The sequence below is a fragment of the Rhinichthys klamathensis genome, unplaced genomic scaffold, assembly GCF_029890125.1.
Source record: "Rhinichthys klamathensis goyatoka isolate OS25496 unplaced genomic scaffold, OSU_Roscu_1.1 h1tg000192l_1, whole genome shotgun sequence".
Classification (NCBI taxonomy): Eukaryota; Metazoa; Chordata; class Actinopteri; order Cypriniformes; family Leuciscidae; genus Rhinichthys; species Rhinichthys klamathensis.
In genome coordinates, this window is record NW_026606718.1 from 3,970,293 (window position 1) to 3,991,627 (window position 21,335).

A 21,335-nucleotide genomic window follows, 5' to 3' on the forward strand; every position below is an offset into this window, starting at 1 on the left:
TGGATATCAACATTCTGTCAGGGACTTTATCTTCTGGTGAAATGATACGCTTAATAAATAATGTATGATATGTAATGTTGTTGACATTAATTAAATAACATTTATTTTCTCCATATACATTTCGAAAAATTCTTCAGTAAAGACTTTTAAGCTAAACCCAACCCAAATGATTCAAAGCAAAAATATAATCGAGAAATAGAAAACAAATATCTTGTACTTCTTTTAATGAGGAATGATCCACTCACCCCATGAAGAATTGCACATTACATACTGTAACTGAATCAACATTAACTATACTTGACTAGTTTATCTTACTTTACTGACTCTGTCATTAGTTAAATATTTGAGTGGTCATTCTTGAGCTTGTTTTTGTGGTAACAGAAAACTAAAATGCTCATTTAAATGCTAAAAATTGAGAATTGAATATGCTTTTACTTCCCAAAACTCTGTTGAGCTCCATAAGAGCAAGAAACCAGCAGTCCTTCTTTCTTTCTAGAAGTGATTTATTTCAGTTAATATGGCTTTCACACACAAATTGCCCAGTGTTTAACATTGCACACAAACAAATGTTGACCATCACAAAGATAACTTTTGAATTTGACTGCTTTGTTTAAAACCATTCGACAATAACTGCTGTATTTTCGAAATAACAAGAATCATGTAGAATAAGCGTAAACCTTTATTCAAGTCGCTCTCTGGAAAGCCATTTCTCAGTATAACAGGTTCAATTACTGCACATCTATAAGCATCAAATTCATTAAGGGCAATTTTAGATTCTTTGAATCACGAAACCACAAGACAGAGCAAAATGAGCAACAAGTGTCTCCTATGATGCTTTGACGAGCTTCAGGATAATAATGCATGTATTTCTGCACACAGACTTATTTTTGGATCTCTAACAGTGCTACAAAATCTGTGGTCGGTGAAGAGAAAAAATATTATAAAACATGAATTTCAGAAAGTGATTTTGCACAACTGTCTTCTAACTGAAAAATTAATTAATTATTATTAGCACAAGCTATATTATCTCTGTATTAATACAGCTTTTGTTTAAAAAAAAAATCTAATTTAGTAAGTGATCAAATCCTGGTTATGATTGAAAACATTGTGAAGGCACTGAACAACAGCCTGTCAGAACTTATAACTTAGATCTTATGACTTTACACAGAGTTTATGTATTAAAAATATATAATTCAACTGAGCTCAGTATGAAACTGACATGTAATTGATACATCCTTCTTGAATGATTGTTTGAACTTGGATGAATTAATACATGGTTCACATTCATATTTTTACAGAACAGTTCCCATCACTGACATAGAATGTCAAAAAAGTGCTTGAGTCATATTCGAATTAAATAGCAGACAGATCACACTTATTGTCAATTAATTATATTTACTTTTCACAATTATTTACGGTAATACAAATACAGTGCTGACAAATATTGCTTATAATACTGGCCAATTATCATTTAGTGATTATTAACTTCAACATTATTTACTTTTAAATAGTAATTTCACACTTAACCACAGCAAGATGCATCTTTATGAAACAAATAAACCTAGGCATTTGAAAAACAGAAATATTGGGGTTATATTGATTTGGATTAAACTTGATCTAAGTTAGACCAGTGTGATATTCTTCATTATTAATGTGTGAACAATGACAGGAAAAGTTACCTGAGATGAAATGGCCTAGAAGGTATTCACAACATCTTGTACTCAATTGAGTTTTGGTGGCAGTTCACAGGGAAAATGTGTGGTTTCTAAAGGATGATGGCAAACACGCTGTGAATGGAGGTAGGTTGAAGCGCGCTGGCTTTCCATCTCGCGGTGAATCGCAGATTGGGTTTCACTAGCAGTAATCGATTTCCTCGTTGGCCAGAACAATAGCGCTTCTGCAGGGAATGTAAACCTGAGAGAGTGGAAGAGCCAAAGACAGAAAGAGATCAAAGGGACTCGGCATTTGTTTGAGGCAGTGTAGCACATTTTGAAACAATGCATAACATAAAAAACTGTCAATGTCTAAAGCAATGTGGAAAAGTTTCAAGCGAAATTTAGACTACAGCTATGACTAGGCTCGAGTGGAATCTGCATGTGTTTTTCACATTCACGAGGTCGAAAATATGCATAAGTGTTTAATAAATGTAAATGACAGGGATGTGCAGGAATTTGTGTGTTTGAATTCATTATCAGCATTAAGCTAATTCAGTAAAAATTCAATAATCTCATCTCACTATCCAAAGAGTTGACTCAAATAGCGGGAATGACAAAGATTTTCCTTCACTACAATTCATCTGTACATTAAAAATTAAAAGTTGTTTGCAATTTAAATTTTTGCATTTAAGCATAGCATTTGTGAACTTAAATGCACTAAATTATACTAAATGTGGCAATGATAAAGGGTCCAAGACAAAGAAATCCTTCAAAAACCTATCGTTAAGTTTTAGAAATGTACTCTTTGTATTCATGTTGGTTTCATATGGTTGTTCAAAAGAAAAGTTTCAATTTAATGACTTAAAGTGGCTATATGTAAGATTTTTCATGTATTGATGATTTCACCTACAGGTTGTCTATGAAATCCTGTAGACTGATTTTTATGTGAAGAATGTTTTTGCCAGGAAAATCCGAAGCATGTGACATTTACGCGCCTTCCCAAGAATCTATCTATGATAAAAACAATTCTTAGCTGCTCACCCTCAGCAGGGTGGACGGCATCTGGGCGTTCATTAAGCAGTGTAAGAAAATAATGAAAAAGAAAACGGCCTTTCACTAAAACTTGGCTGAATACACGGAAGAAAGGCGAAAAGGATTGAAATCAGTGCTATTTGACTAGAGAAAAGAAACATTCAACACCCATAATGCACTGGGCATGTTGCTGTTCAAGGCCATTCCCACCAGTCTGCTATAGATACGCTTGACCAGAGTCAAATACCACCTTGCTTTAGTAGGAAATACTTCTTAGCAAACTTTTAGTCATAATGGTGTCGACTTGTATTGTTCCCAGGTAAAAGTTAATCAGGAGTGAGTTACTTTCGGTTTCCAGTGAAGGATTCAGCGTGTTGTAGGCGGAAGCTAAAGGCTGCAAAGAATTGTAAATATGGAGAGAACGGCGCAACAGAAAATCTTTGTAGTCAACATTTCAAACTGGATGACCACGAACACAGTGTTTTAGGCCAAACGGAAGGGACAAACTGAAAGAAACTGTCATTCTGTCAGTTAATCGGGAAGATAAGGAACAGAGAGCACCTTCAGCCCAACATCCCGAAGCAAAACATTTTCGCTTGCCGGTAAGAAATTTGTTGCTATAGTATTTTTACCATAATGCTGTTTAAAGAGTAGACAAAATATGATAACATTTTTAGTGATAAACTTACCCTTACAATAAGTGTTCTGTTAATAACCCTCTGTCAATCCGACTGTCCGTGGGCAGGGAATACAAAATTACGGAAGTATAATGTATAGTTTTCCTGAAAGCCCTGGAGCTGTTAAAATTCACTGGACGGTGTGTTTTGTGTCATCCGACGGACTTTTGCTGATGAATAAACGTGAATTTCTCGGTTTAGGTAACACAGAGAACGAGAAATCATTGTTCATTTACATATACTACCGACATTGTAAAAATACAAAGCATGTTGAAAATCGGCTAAGTTACACTTTAATAGTGGTCTGAATTAGTTCAATTGACCTGTTATCACTCACAACAAGACCATCATTTAAAGGACAAGTTCGGTATTTTACAATTAAAGCCCTGTTTTAAGATCGTTTCTGATGCTGCTGTCCCGAGAATGTTCGGATTCTGTGGTAAGACTACAGAAAGAATACAAACAACCCCATTTCCGTTTCCGGCGGCGGAGTAATACCGTACATCACAGAACATACAATACAAGTCAATGGAGTTGTACAAAAACTACGATAAAACCTGTTGGAAAGCATCTTTTGCAGCGATTTTTGTGTGTGAGCATATTAGTGAACACCCCAGACCACTCGGTGAGTTTCACGTCTTTGTAAACTAAAGTGTTATGCGTTTTATGAAGGATTGTTCCTGTGCACCTATGCTACCATTGTAGAGGTGGGGGGGGGGGGGGGGGGTGCTACCACAGAATCCGAAAATTCTCGGGACAGCAGCATTTGTCTAAAAAACAATCTTAACCATTCTATTTCATCAGAAACAATCTTAAAACAGGCCTTTATACCGAACTTGTCTTTTAAATTCACATTGAGCTTTTTCCTTGTAGGTGGGCCCACCACGTGAACCATTCTGCTACTCCTCCACAATCCTCTACAGGAATCAGGGAAATGTATGTTCACACTGCAATCTTCAGCATGCATCCCTGAACCATCGAGCGCCGTTCCTCTGTAAGGAAGCTTCCCTCAGGACTCACATCTCTGTATCTCCTCCCTCGCCCAACGAGAACACCTCAGAACATGTTTGCTCGCTGCCAATTCCTCCACAGAGCCACAGGAGCCGAACAACTCGCAACCGTCACCGGTGACTAATTAAACCGAGTCGGAACTGCTGTGGAGAGAGAGCCAGATGACTGAGAGAGTGAATCACAGCACCTGTCTAGACAAAAACCACCACCGCGCCACAGCCGCCGCGTGTCAACAACATTTACTTCCCAGAGCTGCGTAAAACAATGGTGACAAATGGCGGATTAATCAGCTAACAAAGAACAGCAGAGGTCTCTAATGTCATTATTACAGCACGCCACACACATGCTGATCATTGCAACCAATGCAATACGAACCTCGTTAATAGAATGTGATCCCTTCAAATTAGATTCTGGCTTTTGAATGTAGATGTGTCTGATTAAACGTGCAGTCGAGAATATGCAATGGGGATAAAAGGTTTGGACTCGAACTTAATTGAGATACAATTGGTATTAATTGCACTCAGTTTAAAACTAGGACGCGTGCATAGTTGGGTCAATTACATGATGCGCATCTGTTCATTTATTCAAAAATTCATTCAAATGCAATTCATACATACAATCACTTGAATATTCGACAGTATTTTATGATAATTTCTTAATTAAAATTCATTTTGATTTTTTTTTTGAAGGCATAAAGTCTCAAATGTCAGGGGGATGCAGTTGTCCTTATATTATAATGAAGAGAAAAACCCTCATTAAAAGAAGGAAACTAAGTTTGGTCAAAGTAATAGTATTCAACTAACTTTTGACTGCCAAATCAACCAACACACATTAAAAAAAAAAACACTAAAAAAAACCAGGAAATTACATCATAGAGATGGCGCAGACCCTCATGACTGTGTGTCAAGGTCATTAAGTCTTTTAAATTAAAAGGCTGTAAAATGTGATGCGACGTCTTGTCATTAACAACTAAAACCATTCAAAATAGTTTTCACTTAAAAATAAAGCTACAACTGAAATAAAAATAATTTGAAGCTATATAGAAATGACAAAGAAACACAACAAATATAAAATATAAGAATAAAAGCCAATTCAAAATATCAATAAATACTATAATAGTATATAAATAATACTAAAATCACACTGGCGTGACTGCCCAAAAACAACTTTTTAATTAATATAAAAAAACAAACATAAAAAATATATATAAAACCTATTAAAAAACTAAGCATAACAGTTCACCAAAATACATTTGTTAGGTTTTAAATTGTACTGCAATAGTTGACATGGTTAAATAGGTAGTTCACAAAACAGATATTTTCATGCAATAACTTTTTTACTAATCGCCATCAAGCTAGTTTATCCAGACGCTAAAAGTGCTAAAACAGCACTTGCACCATATTTAAATTAGTCATTCTTTTCAGCACTAAAGTGCCTCCTTTCTATGCAAATTAGGCTCATTATAAGTGTGCTTTATTCGTGAAAGTCAGACTATTTGCCTGGCGCGATTAGCATTGTGCAATTGCCAATGATGGGAAATTCTGTGCAAACTGTATGTTATCTTGCATCATTTCTTAAGTATCGGGACATTTTGTGGTCGGTCAAGCGTTGGATCATGTTCATAGGTAATGTGATGAACTACACTCTGCTAGGACACCTGTGACGTCCTTCAGCTTCAGCAGTTGCTTAAAAGTCTCGCCAGAACTTTAGAAAACTTTATAGCCTGTAAGTTAATGAAAACATGCGTTCCAATGACGGACAAAAACACGTATTTGCAGGTCAAAAACCTTGTAACTCCATTTGAGCTTGATTTTGGTAAAATGCTAATAATATAATGGCACATGCAAGTGTCTGCCAATATATAAGCCACAATATCAACTATCAAGCTCTTTAATGTCTGGTGTATTCTGATCCTCTGATCCTATTCTGAGTCCTTGGTGTGTACGGACCTTTGTTGTAAACTTTTACCCATATTTTGCGATTTATTTCAGCTACCAAAGTAACATTCTCATTTTCATTTGGGTTAACTTGATGTACTAAAATAATTAAAATAACCATTTATAAAAAACATATATTTAGATATAAAGAATGACAAAAATACAACAAAATTGTATCTTCATTAAAATGAAAACATAAAATATAAAAACGACTTTAGAGAGATTAATAAAAACTATAATAGTATCTCAATGATAATAAACACTAATGCCACTTAATTTGATATTATGTTATACTACTGTGACATTTAAGTGTCATAATGCTTTTTAGGTCCACTTTATTCCAAACCCAACATTTCAATGCTTGTTATAAGAACTGTGGAAAGGCTGGAATAGCAAGTGTCTGAAGGCCTTGATGGCACATGTGGTTTATTGTGCTTATGTAAATATTCAATGGCAGCTCAAGCGCTTTCTGCATCAAGGACAGTAAATCATTAGAAACTTCTCTTTGTGATCAGCATGAAAGAGCATTTGAAAAGTAAACGAAAGGTACAGGGCCGCTGTTTGATGCATAAAAAGATGTACGGGAAATGGATTCAAATCGGAATTCTGCCTTGTACAGCATCTCGAATCGTGAACTTCGACTGCGTCCCCGGAGCAGGTTTGCGAGGTCCAGAGTTTCAAGGAAGACTCAGAAGAGCCTTTGAGGACACGGCTTCAGCGGGTTGATGTTCAGGCGAGCCGGATCAGTGCACATCGTGCGCAAAACAAGCCAGGTTTCACGTGCCTCTGGGAGATGTCGGAGTCTTACGATGACCTTCTGAAGACGGGCACATTGTGTAACCTTAAAACAAGAACACTCCAAAAACAATCCGCTGCCTCTTTCTCCCCCTCAAACCCATGTTCTGCGAGTCTCTGGAGAACACACTTACCGACCAAACTCGCACACACCTGTCTCTTATCTCAGCCCTTTTCAAGTGCTTCTTGACTGAAGCAGAGCAAGAAGCTTCGGCTGGATACGGATTTGCGGTGCGTGGACACTGAGATTGAGGGCAAAAAAAAATTAAAATGCTTCCATGATACACTACACATCCAGTAGTATGTAATTAAATCCATCAATTCGAGACAAAAAGACAACAAATAAAAGGAATGTTTGGATGGTAGTGAACAGTGTATTTTTTTTAAAAATCAACAGTGAAAAGAATTTAGTATGAGATGCTTGTGAATGATTGACATGCAGGTAATGATGAACTCCTAATTATTGTTCAGCAAAGCATGAATAGTGGAAAATACCGAATATATGAGACATCAATAACTGCTGTACTCAAATATCTGAGAAAATATTTGGAAATTCTCACATAATTTACTCAACCTCATGTCATCCCCTATGAATATGACTTTCTTTCTTCAGATAAACACAAACAAAGATTTTTGAGAAAATAATCCATCTCTGTGAGTCCATATAATGCCATTGAATGGCTGCCGCTTGGTTGACGCTTGAAAAGCCACACAGCGATTGTGAAGGTGACCTAGTGGATGAATTAATGTTTTCTGAAGTGAAACGATAGGTGTGTGTTAGAGAAATACTATTATTTTAAACTTCTTTAAAGGGGCACTTGGCAACTATTTCAACTTAATAAAACCGTTTAGAAATCATTTGAATGGTTTAATAATCTGTTCTGGAATGGTGACTTTCCCCGCTCCCCCCAGCGTTCCCAGGCGGAAAACCAACCTTGCAACATGGGGACTATAACATCCCGGTAAGTTGGAAATAGGAAGTCTGGTGAGAAGCGAGAACGAGCGAGAAACACGAACTGCTTTATGGCAATTCGACATAATTTTATGATACTGTGTATGATGTATTACCCACCTCGGTAGACATAGCTCCACACGAGCTATGGCCGGCTCCGATAATAACAAATGCACATGAGCAGCGGTAGAAAGGGGGAGGAGGGTGCCGCAAGTGAGTTTTTTATGACAGTGTAATGAAATATACGCCGCATAGCTGTAGGGGGAGCTCGATGAGAAAACATGCGACAACAAAAGTGAAAATCAGCGAAGAAATGACTAGAGTTGCCAAGTTCCCCTTTAACTATAAATCATTGCTTCCAGTCTACCGTCATATGATCGATTAGCTCGGTGTGCTTTCGAATCGTCGCTCCCACTGTACTTTGATGTCATACACCGATCGGACTGCACAGCGCCTCTTCAAATCGAACACACCTAAAATCTGCAGTGGTCAGGTGGTACACCTGGTACAAGGTCGTAGCTCTCAGAAAATGCCAAGTTTACATGTTGTAATTACAAGATCTACAAGCATGTGAAGGCTTTTTACAGTTGAGAATAGTTACGGTAATAAAGACATAGCGTGAACGCAGCATAAGTGCATTGTGAAGATCATGTGAGGAGTGGTAGTCCACGTCTGCACGAGTGCGATGGTGTGCGCGACAAAAATTATGTCATCACGGTGTGGGCGGATCGTGCAAGTAGAGTGCGCCCAAAACGTAGGCAAGCTGACTTGTTACCTCGGTCTCCTATCAGGCAATGACTTTGCTGGCAGCATTTGCACACAAAGGCACCTCACGAAACTGAATTCGGAGAGACTTCTGAGGCAGCATAACGTTTGAATTATCTACAACAAAATAGAGAGAACTTTGGTGATAACTAAGTGAATATTTAATAGTAATTTCTTGCTAGAAATTAGATCAAAAGTGATAAATGTTGGTTAAAAACATACATTTATACACAAACTGACCACTAACCGCAACTTTCAGACGCCATCTTTATTTCTAGCTCAACTGTCACAGAATGGTACGCACAGTATTGTGGGGAATCAAAGGCAGTGAAGGATACGTCAATGCGCCTTTAAAAATCGATTAGATGAAGGAATCTCAGGAGACAGGAAGTGAAGCTAACATTACATTCAGACATGCCTTGACGCCTTCCTACCTTTGAATCCATCCTCCAAAGGCAGCATTTTTCAGTTTCCGGACATAGCCCCCATTTTTCTGTAACTTTGCGTTTGGCTCTGCTTCCAAAGAAGCACGGCTTTGAGGCGTGCCTATAATTTGTAAGTTATCGACCCAGCACTGCTCGCGAGACAGTAGTCCGGAAGCAATGATTTATAGTAAAAAAAAGTTACAAACAACTTTCGTTTCACTTCAGAAGACACTGGGGTCGTATGGACTGCAGTCACGTTTGCTGTGTGTGGTTTTTTTAAGCGTCAACCAAGCGGCAGCCATTCATTTCCATTTTATGGATTATTTTCCTAAAACTTTTCAATTGCGTTTATCTGAAGAAAGTGATCTACTGTACATCCAGGATGGCATGAGGGAAAATAAATGATGAGAATTTTCATTGTTTAGGTGAACTATCCCTTTAAGAACATGTAAAATGCACTAATTAAATATCATTTTAAAATTATTTTTATGAACGCTAAAAACTCTGTCAGGGGATCGTGGGAATTTTCTTCAAAGACAAACTCTAAGAGCTGAAAACTTTCTATGGTTTATTTTAATGATAATAAATAATCCAAAACTGCAAATTATACGATCTATCACATGCACAGAGATGTGTTGAACAACTAGAAAGTTCACTGCCGGACATTATTCATATACTAATACTAATTTAGTGAATTTAATGTTTCTGATGGAGGATCGAGCGAAGCAGTCTTGTTAGCTCTGGAAAACCTCAAAAGGGGTGATTCACAGCCGTTCCCGTAATTAGTGTCTCATGAATATCATTGGAATTCAAACAATCCATTACATATGCAAAACTTTAGGAAACAGACATTAAAAGCGCAGACGACGCTCGCACCAAATGGACGCCTGGGGCAAGGAATTCATATTTGTTCATCATTGCAAAGTGAAAGGGTAGAATTTTCCACTCATTTGCTGCTCGGCGCCTCCGCAGTCAGCCTGCCCCATACCTGATTCTGCCGAATACGTCGCTTTAAGAGCGCGACGTGTCAGCCTTTGCAACGCCTTCAGACAGCAAATGAGTTTATTGTCACTCATGGAAACGGAGGTGGTGAGCTGATGGACCCATTAAAGGGAAGAAACAGCAAAGAGGGAGGTAAAGTTTACGCACACTGGCATCGACTTTGAAGTTGCGGCCCTTAAATAAATCATGGAGAAAAATTGAGCAGAAAGGGACCGTACTGTGGCACCTGCCAACAATCACAATGATTAATTTCTATCTTATGCAGGTGTGTCAGCTCCAAGCTGCGGAAAAGACAAATATCAGAGCGAAATCTCCCGACGAATTACCGCTCTGTTGTCTGTCTGTCTGTGTCTCGCTTTATTCCCTGCTGGGAATGCTACTGGTCACACACTTGTTAAAATAAACTTTGCGTTTGGCAGAAAGTGGGTGGGAAGCGATATAGGGGTTTCTGAATTAATAAAGTGCTGCAAAGAAAGAAAAAAGAGAATGTGTAATTTTAGGGGTTTAATTGATGAAGGCTGTCTTAATGCAGCTGGGGCTTCCAGAGGAGATAAAAGAGGAGGTTTTGCACAGGGAGCAGAAAGTCTTGGGCAGAACTCAATGTACTTTAAAAACAAGCTAGGGGTGTGCTGCAAACGATGCACTTTAAAAACCGTACAACAGTCGTGCGCATAAGGCTTCACTCTTAAAAATAAAGGTTCTTCATTGGCACCTATGGTTCCACGAAGAACCTTTAACAACCATTTCACAACAAGGTTCTTTAAAGTAAAAATAGGATCATTCGATTTTTAAAATGTTCTTCCCACTAAGAAAAAAGGGTTTATTAGGAACTGTTCACAGAGATTCTTTGGGGAGCCAAAAATGGCTCTTCTATGGTGTCGCTACACCTTTCTTTTTACGATATTGACCTTTATTTTTAGGGTGTATTCACACCTGCCTTGTTTGGTTCGATTGAATCGAACTCTAGTTCGTTTCCCCCCTTGGTGCGGACCTTTTGGGCAGGTGTGAATACAGCAATCGAACTCGGGTGCGGACCAAACAACCGAACCGAGACCCAGCTGAAGAGGTGGTCTCGGTACGGTTCCAAACGAACTCTGGTAAGGTTCGTTTACAGTGTGAACATGAACCGACCCAATTGCAAGAAAGCACTGCGCCTTTGAGTTAACAGGCTTCCGTAGTCGGAGATTTTGGCATAATGGTTTGTGTTATTGTTGTTCAATACGCGCTGTCTGGCCACACGATACTGTTGCGCGTCTTTCTGCGCGTCGTGTGTGCATCATTGGAATGGAATGAATGAATGAGTGTGTGCATCAGGACATTCACATACAGAGCGTTCTCTTTAGTCTAATCGCGCATAGATGCAAAAAAAAGCTTTTGCAGTTCATATAATGTAACGATAGTTACAATACAAGGATGATGCTGCGTTAAACTGGACAAACTTAATCGCAAGCGTTAACATTGACAGCACTTGTTAGCAGTATATACAATAAGAATCTCATTATTTGAATGTGTGAACATAGCCCTCGAATGAAAACTTTATACCTTATCCGTCTTCTGCGCAGTTTCTTCATATTGCGTTTATACAGAATAACACAAAATGAGTAAAATAACAAATATTGCAGTACGAAATATCTCCATGCTGAGCCTTTTTTGCGCTTCCTGATTTCCCTACTTGAGAATCCTTGTCCAATGAATGGACGACCTTAGCACACGTGTGGTTTTGTTTACAAATTTTGGTTCACTTGCAAAAAGAGCAGTGTGAAAGCGAACCGTACCAAAAAAAATGAAAATTATTTGGTCCAGACCAAAGCAAGTGAACTATCGGACTTTCCTGGTGTGAATACACCCTTAGTGTAGGACGTTCACACTGTCAGCGTTTGAGATTGACGATCGCATTTTCTTACAGGTGTGAGTCTCAAAATGTCCTGTTCACACAGCAACTTCTATATTACTGTCTGTATGAACGTGCAACAGGAGTCAAGCCCTTATTCTCTTACCCACAATGACTAAAGTGATATTAAAGATGGCGACGTCCATAAAACTTCAAAGTCTTATCACTTTTGACATGACGAGTCCAATCAAGCTGCAATATTTATCGGTCCAAATCTTCAATAACCAACAGAAGCGTTTATATCTGGACGGAGAGTGGAGCATTTGAGTCGTGCGTAGAACACAAAACTGACAGGAGCAGCTCTGGTGGAGAACAGTGACTGGATCAAAAACCCACACACAGCTCAAATCTCCGTCGCTTTAAGTTACCGAAACCACACATGATGCAACACGTGTCTGTGTGTAAATACAGGACTGCCAACCGTATTATGTTGCTGTGCGAATGTTGACTATAGCGTGTTGTGTTCACAAATAGCTATGGCATGCAACCGAATACTTTTTTAAAAATATGATTCAGCGGTGTTTGTACAGAGGATGAATTTGAAGAAACTACTTTGAAAACATAAAAAAACTCTCAATATAAACTCTTTAGATCATAAAATTAGGCTATTCTTGCTGTATCCATGGCCGCTGCAGATCAAATGGGACCATAAACTGCTGATTCTATGGTGCAGAGTTCTGGGTGTGCATTAAATGGATCAATATATATTCAGACTAATGCATCACTATCAATTTCACAGGGTTCAGGTCATATCTATTCAACTTCAGAACGCCAATATACAGAACATTCATATTCATATGAAATGAGGAGGGTACACTACATCTCAAAACAATAGTTAAACACTAAAAACTTGATTTTCTGCAGAAAGTAAGCAGCACTAATAAATAAATATCCAGCTCTGATCCTTGACTCTGAATATCAGTGCGTAGAAATTATTCAATCATTTTTTTCAATCATGTATTTCACTTAGAGTTTAGCTGCTATTTTCTGTCAAAGGCCTTGAGGTCTCTTCAACCCCTGAGGTTCTCCCAAAGTAGATTCAGCACATTTACTAGTATGAAAATGATACAGTTGATAAATAATGCAGATTTAATAAATGCCTATTACAGTATCGGATCACCTAGCACTATATCAGATAGCACATGACGACTGCTAGCATGAGTAATTTGATACTCACATGTGGCTTTGTTCAGGAGCATTTTACTGGCTGGACCAACTGAACAAACACACTTTCACTGGATGAGTCGGTGTTTTGAAACTGAATTCATACTTTGCACGTGACGTCACAAGTACTGGCTGGCGGGCGAGAACGTCGTTCTCCAGCAACGAAACCCAGTAAACTAATCAAGGATCTTGCCAGGACGTCGCCAGTTTTACTATACAAAAGTTGGTGTTTTGAGGTTTGTGATATCTATGGTTTTCAATGAGAACCAGAGATGACCCAACAGTTAGAGCTAGATTATTTATGGAAGAATTATTACTGCTCGATTATCTTAAAAAACCTTGTCTGCTTTACACAATTTAGCTACCTTGGAGTTAATCCTATTTCTAGTCCATAGTTATGCAGCTAGCTCGCTAACAGACTTGATAGCTACTAAAAGACCCATAAGACCTGGAACTACAGGACTCTACGTTGAAAATACCCATTTGTTGCCCGCCAGGTATCCATGGTAGTCACGTGACTGCAAAGTATGAATTGACCGTTCGCAAAGACCCGCCCCCCTTAGTTACTGTCGCTATGTCCGACAAGCTACGCTGCTCTCACACACACACACACCATGTTCTCACGCAGTGAAAAATACATCGCGGACTGACAACACGCTGACAGACAGGACAGACCAGGTTACTTTTCGGTTACTTTTGATATTAAACATATTAAACAAAGTCTCACCTTTCAAATTGGTCATTTTTTTAAAAGAAATGTAAACAATAAATACCGTTTTGTGGCTCTTTAATGTGTCGTGACAGATCGCTGTAGAGAGCATCAGTTAAAGCTGCTTGTGATCCGATCATCTCTTCCTTCTAGTTCATTTATCGCATCAAATAAACATGAATGAACATAAGAAGGAATGTTGTTTTAATCGCAGAAAGGCATCAGTACATTCCGTTTTTCAAGTTCAAATCCTCTCATGTTAATCTACTAACTCTCCTGACTGCTTTGTCGGACAAAATGGCGGATGGCGAAGTATGATTGGTCAGATCACCTGTCAATCAAGCTCCCTGCGAAGGGTCAATTAAGGCGCTTTTCCATTACCAGTACCAGCTCGACTCGACTCGCCTTGGCTCGCCTCGGCTCGCTTTTCGCTCCGTTTTCCATTGCAGAAAGTACCGCCACAAATAGTACCCGGTCGTCATAGCGACGCCTTTCGTTCCTCGTTGCCCCATCAAGCTCTCGCTGGATCCTCTCTTCGGCAACCAAACAAAGGAATGTCTGCACCTCCTCGTTTGACCACGGCGTATTCTTCCGAGTTGCCATATTAATAGTAGTAAGTTTAGTAATATCTCTGGCCAAACTACTTAAAAATGGCGGGGTTATTCTGGATACTCCATCTGGCGCGTGCAATGATGACGCAGTGAATAGTGACGATTCTCTCTGACCAATCAGCAGTCGGCATTGTTTTCACGTCACATTTTAGTATCGCCTCAGCTCGCTTAGAACCTCGCCGGAGGTGGTACGAAAAAAAGTACCCGAAAGCAGGTACAGGTACAACTTTTACACAGTGGAAAACCAAACAAAGGCGAGTCGAGTCGAGTCGAGCCGAGCCGAGGCGAGCTGGTACTGTGTAGTGGAAAAGCGCCATTAGAGCGACACTGAACAAAACATCTCGTTTGTAAACATGTATGGTGCTTAAACATTTATTTTAAATAGATATAAATGCAAATCATAATGAGACTTGATTTGGTTGACTAAGTTAATGAAATAGTTGAGGAGATAATTCAGTGACTCATTCATAAATATTGTTATTTTAGTATCATTGAGATATTATATATCATATCCCTATAATAAGTGTTTATATTCTGACCAAGTGGGACAACTTGTGCTCCACTCTCCTCTCAGATATAAAAACTGCTGACGGTTAATGAAGATTTGATAGACGAACTTGCAATGAATCAATTTAGTTGCTGTGTGAACGGGACATTTCAAGACTCACACCTGCAAGTAAATGAATCTCAATAACGGACATTGTGAATGTAGCCCATTTAACATGCATAGTTCAAAAGATTCAAGTCACTGAAATTATTCAAAATTGTGTTTAAGCACCTATACATTTTCGCTGTCTCGTGTAATCTTTCTATTCATTGCAGGGAAAAAGCAGCGTGGACCTTCTTAAAAATATCACCTTTTGTTCTCCGAATAAGCCAACGAGATGAGGGTGAATATATCAGATTAATGAAATCAGTCCATTAATGTGGTCCCAAGCTGTTACACAACTAAGAAAACAAACATCAGTTATGTACATCTTCAATTTGACACTTTTTACCTACAAGCTCAAGATTGTTCCACACGCTCTGCTTAACAATTACAAAACTATGTTGACAATAGGACAAGTCAGCGAAACGGAAAGTTTGCTTTTGAATTTTTATGGATCTTATTAAATCGTCAGCAGGCCCTTAGGTGAGGAGACGAGGGAGGCGACAAAGAAAAGAGGAGAAGCGAGGGAGGAATGAAGACTTGCATCACGAGCTACAGCCTGAAACACGGGTTTTAAATTTCACGCCATGCATTTAATTTCAATAAGGCCTCTGGAAAGAGAACTCACAATATGACTGCTGGAACCCAAGAGATAGAAGAACTTATCTGATGGAGACACGTGACTCGCTAGATCAACTGAACTATGACTACTACAGATAGTGTTGCACTTGACTCCCATTTATTACTGCTCTGATAAAGAGCCTAATACATAAAAGGAGCCTCAATAACAGGAAGATTATATAGCGACTGCATGGTTTAAGATATGTAGTACATGCATTACTCTAGTAATGCATGGTTGAAAATGTTGTTCATTGCCCTAGTTCAATCACAAACTCTTGTCTTGAGCTTCAATGAATGCTCTTTCAGTCTTCAAACACTTTTCAGGAGGAGTTTTGCATGCTAATGCAGGCAAAATAAAACAAGAAAAATTCTCAAAGCTATGATATATGGAAAAAGGATGTCATTTTAGATTTTTTTTGGATGTCTCATGTGTCTTACCACATGTCAGTACGGTTACTAGTGTAAACGGTCAAATGCACTTCGTGAAAATGCTTGTCTTTCTGGGATATTTTGTGTAAACATAGTAATGTCTTGTATGAAATTGCAAAATATTGGTCCTGTCCATTTGACATTGTGATATAACCTTTTTGATTCCAATGATTCAAAGGCCCCACGAATTTTTCAGTTGCTCAGGATTTACTCAATAAATATTAAGAAACTTTACCCACAATTTCTACCTCATAAAATGCTTGGCATAAGTAAAAAAAGAAAAAAAGATTACCGGTATTCATTACTAAAATACCCAGAGTTTAATTCATTTACATAACATTTCCAGGTCTAGAAATCATACTTCTAAAATCTCATATATCCAGGTTTTTCAAGACATATGTTGCGAGTTCAGAGAATCAGAGATCATAAACATTCTGATTCATAGTTGCTTTGGCTTATTTGAAATCATTTTGAGGCCCCTTAGAAGGCCCCCCGGTTGAGACCCACTGGTGTAAATGTCCATTGTGTCATTCATTTGATTCAAACAACAGTATTAAGAAGAAGAAAAAAGAAAACCGCATGGCTAATGTTATTAGACCTGATTCTCAGTCAAACTCCAACAGCATCAGATCAGTATTCATTATATCTAATAATCATGTATTGAAAACCATGCAAATTATTTAAGTAGGGTTGATTTACATTTAATTTCGGGGGAATCTTTGCATGAATACCTGATAATGTACTGCTGTTAGATACATGAACACTGCTGTTTGCTTCATTTGAAGCTTTTAATTTGATCTAGTGTTTGTAATGTGTTGATTTAATCTTTATTTGATTACTGAACGTTTACTCGAGTAATCAAATGGGGATTTGTTTACTTGTTTTTAATTACTTGGGCAATGTTTACTTAATGAGATATGCTTAAAGGCTACAATTGGTTTAATTTGATTTGTTCATATTTAATATAACTTTTTTCTGTGGTATTGAGGATACACCACAATCAGCAAAAAAAAAAAAAAAAACAGATTCTGAATGGGCTAGGAATGGTGTATAGTTAATGCTAACAAAAAGTATTGTGTGCATACCATCATAGAGTTGGGCCGATTGTTGAATTCCAATGGCTCAGTGAAGAAATCGGTGTCGTGATCCAGTCTGCCATGGCCTCCATACTGGGTTTCATCCGAGTCCAGTTTGATCTTGTATCTGGAGCAGAGCGTGTTAAGGAACCAATACTGGATACTGGAGACCGAACTCATGAGAAGGAGAAGATAAATCAGTCACATTACAGTAAAATGTGCTCTAGTTATCAAAATGCTTACACCCGATGGTCTCACAGGGACAAATGAACTTTCTTTTATCATTTATTCAAAGCAAGCCACCATCTGCACGGTGTCCACTCTGAAGTGTTCTGGATGTGAACAGGTTGTCCACTTTCTTCTTGTCAGAATGCAGAGCAGCACTGCAAGTCAACAGCACTGATTGCTTTGAGCTCCTCCGAGACAATGACACACATTTGTCCCATATAAAACCGATGAGCCACCACATCAACAATTCCAGGCAGAATTATTTATCCATTTCAAAATATTAATAATGTATTCCATCAAAAAATGTTTCAAACAACACCAATCGTGCACACACACAATTTCACTCTGTGCTACACTGACTAAATTAAATATTAAAAAAAGTAATTGCCTAGACTCATGACCGGAATAAGAAATATCTTTGACAGAGAGCATAAAAGAATAATGAAGACACATTTTGTGGAAAACTGGAAATCTATTTCATGCTTTTGTGTTTTAAGTTTTGAGTGATACATCCCTAAAAAGCGGACATACATCTTGAAAATTTAAGCAAGTGCTGGTGCTAAAACTGGCTGAACATCTGGATTGCGCCATAGACATTAAGTGCATTAATGTTGAAATGAGTACCTGTGCTAATTGACAGCAGGCCACAGATGCTGTTGATAGAGCTAAACTTGTATTGAACAATTGTTTAAAGACAACATGAAGTAAGAAAAATTGTTTTTTAAATGAAACAATATCAAGGGAAAAAATAATGTACGGTTAAAAACTGGTTAATATATTTTTGCCTTGCCAACGAGTACAAAAGAACATCACAAAAGTCAAAGGCAGAGAAAGTTATTGCATTTTGAAAAAAGATTTCAAAAACCTCTTTGCCCACGAATAACGTGCACTGATGAGTCATGCACAATAAGATTAGGGACATTTATTAAAATAAATAGTAAAAAATAGAGTCAATTTCATGTTTTTTTTTTTCTATAGCTAAAGAATGAAATAGATAAATAAAAAAAGACATCATGGAAGTGACTCTCAAGCAGGGTTGAACAAATAAAAAAAAATATTATTCATATAATTATTTTTATTTTATTTTTTTGATAGGGACAAAGCATGTTGATGAACATTTGTACAGAATACAAGATGTAAACAAGCCGGATTATAGCAGTATTGCTAATTTACGTCCGGTTATCCACGGTTAAATAAACTGTTATCTATATAATAAAGAATAGATAGATAAATAAATAGGCTTAGTTTTTAAAAAGGGAGTAAAAATACTTACATTATTGTGCAACAGGCAATATTATGCAATATTATATAAAATCTAATATTATTATTATTATTATTTGCACAACTACAACACTAACCAAAAGTAGACAGAAATTTCTTAAAAATCAAATACTGACAAAACAACATACATACACTGTAAATGATCAGTTGACTTAAAATAATTAAGTAAATAAACTTCATGCGCAATTGAAAAAAGTTGTGTGGAATTGGAATTGTACTTAATATCACAATAACTTATTTTTTTCAATTACGCATGACATTAATTTACTTAATTTTAAGGCAACGGGTTTCCTCATTTTTCTAAGTTATGGTCAACTGACCACTTTTTAAAGTGTCATTTTTTATTGTTATCAATATTTAATTTTTTAGGAAATTTCTGTTTACTTTTGGTACCATGTTGGGTCGTCAGTTGATGTTCCACAAAACAGGGTCCTGCTGCAAGACCAGTTGAGAACGAATGATACATGTGGTACCATGAGTCAACAAATCTACAGGAAGCAAAACACAATGCCTTTAGTTTAGTCACGTGGCAAGCAAAAAAACCCAGCTCATTTTGCCATGTAAATATACAGTTTCACCTTCAACGTGTAAGTAAACAACTGTATTCCTGTGGCACAAGGAAGGAAATAGACGGAGAAGCTGGAGTCCCCAGTCTCTCTCTCTCTCTCTCTCTCTGTTTACCTCTCAGGGGTTTAAACAGTTGTGAGATGTAACAAACATGCAGACAGGCGTCTAATTGGCTGCTTGAATAATCACCTCCTATCCCCATGGGCTAGCGGTGGGTCTTCATGTTATCCTCAAACGCTCTCTTACTCTGCCCTGGAGCTGGAGCGCACTTGGCTTTTACTGCCAGCTTGCCAGCTTTGATAGTGATGATTAAAAAGAAGTGTTGCTTGGTGTATTGTTCCTGCTGAGGATGACGACAGATGCCCCCCCGACCCTACTCCCCCATACTCCTATTTGCATTGAATCCTCTCACTGATAGAACAAACTTCCTTTGTTATGGATATTTCGAGAGATGTTATCGGGAAGAGAGTGAGAAAAACAAAATGATCTGATGCCTTCTTTTTTCTGAGAAAGAATTAATGGGGGATTCATACAAGTTGCTTATACTGTCAGTTTTTAAAGAAAAAGTAAAGCAGAGCTTAAGTTCTCTTAAAGTGCAGGAAACACCTTATATTTATGTAATAATCACAGACCAATTAGCTCATTTTCATGCCAAATTGCATCACTACCCTACGGTACTAAGCTAAATGCTAACTAAAAATAAACACTGGTTATATGTGTTATAGAACCCTTTTGGGAAAACGTGCCTCAACCAACAATTCTGCAAAACTCCAAAAACGTACCTATACAAACAATTCACTGCTGTTTCCAGTTGAAATGAACGCTAGTGGCAGTAAAAAAACCGAGTAACTTTTATTACTTTCACACATATTATGATTCCAGTGGTTCTTTTGCACGATACCATGTTATGACCGTAGTGTTTTAACGTAGTGCATGGTTTGTAAACTAATACATTTTGACATATGCATCACACAAACAGCTCCATATGTGTGGCTTTTCTGAGTAACTTTGAGTCGCGTGAAAAACGTGTCACGATAAAAGAGCGCAAAGGCTTGTAGAAGCAAGCTAAAGCTGTTTTTATCTCACATTAACTTTTGTTAACACTATCGGTTAGGTTTAGGGTCGGGTTTATTAAACATCCTCACTCACCAGAAATTAAATTTTCAAACTGCCACAATACATAATATATTATTTTGTGTAGAGCAGGAAAATGGGACTTGCTTGAACCCGAATGGTGACCCAAACAAATACTTCTGCACTGCAAAAAGATTATATGATCAATAAGTTATGGCAACATATGTTTTTACATTGCTTTAACTCATCAAAATAAGCTAAGGAATGTTCAGCTTTTGTATTAGTTGTACAAGATTCAGCTAATAACTAAAGTCAGTTTCATGCCATTTAAGTTGAAATGACTTACATTTTTAAGTACAATCCACTTGGATGTTTAAGACAGTTAGCAAGAAAACTTAAGATTTGCTTTGTAACCTGAGATTAATGGCCTTATTGATTAAAAGTGTAACTTTAAAGTTTCACTAAACTACATTTTTTTGTGGTAAATTTTAAAGTCAGTCTTCACTTCCTCCGCAAATAAAGTCTGGTCATTAGCATTTCATCAAGCAGGCTAATTTCATACAAAGGTCCTTCTGCATGACTCGTGGCAATGTTCCACATCGCATTGAACTCATCAAACAGAGCGTAACACCAAGTTCAGCAACACTCAAATCAAACGCTGTAACGTCCCGCCTGAACTTCAACTTTGACTCTGTTTGCTGCTGACCTTTTGAAGAACAGCCAATTTCATGATGTATCATTAGAGCAAGCAGATTGACGGTGTCAAAGGCATTTAGTGACAATC

The 21,335-nt window shown here is 37.7% G+C and overlaps 1 protein-coding gene across 1 annotated transcript in view; it reads right to left on the reverse strand.

Annotated features, from left to right (window-relative positions):
- Nucleotides 1–1,334: 1,334 nt before the first annotated feature.
- gbe1b (glucan (1,4-alpha-), branching enzyme 1b) overlaps nt 1,335–21,335 on the reverse strand; it is a 163,762-nt gene continuing 143,761 nt past the window's right edge. Inside the window, exons 15-16 of the mRNA XM_056262490.1 lie at nt 17,411–17,528; nt 1,335–1,914 (exon numbers count right to left, since the gene is read on the reverse strand). Coding sequence (XP_056118465.1) covers nt 1,855–1,914; nt 17,411–17,528 — 178 coding nt within the window. The 3' untranslated portion in view covers nt 1,335–1,854. The remainder of the gene's footprint in view (nt 1,915–17,410; nt 17,529–21,335) is intronic.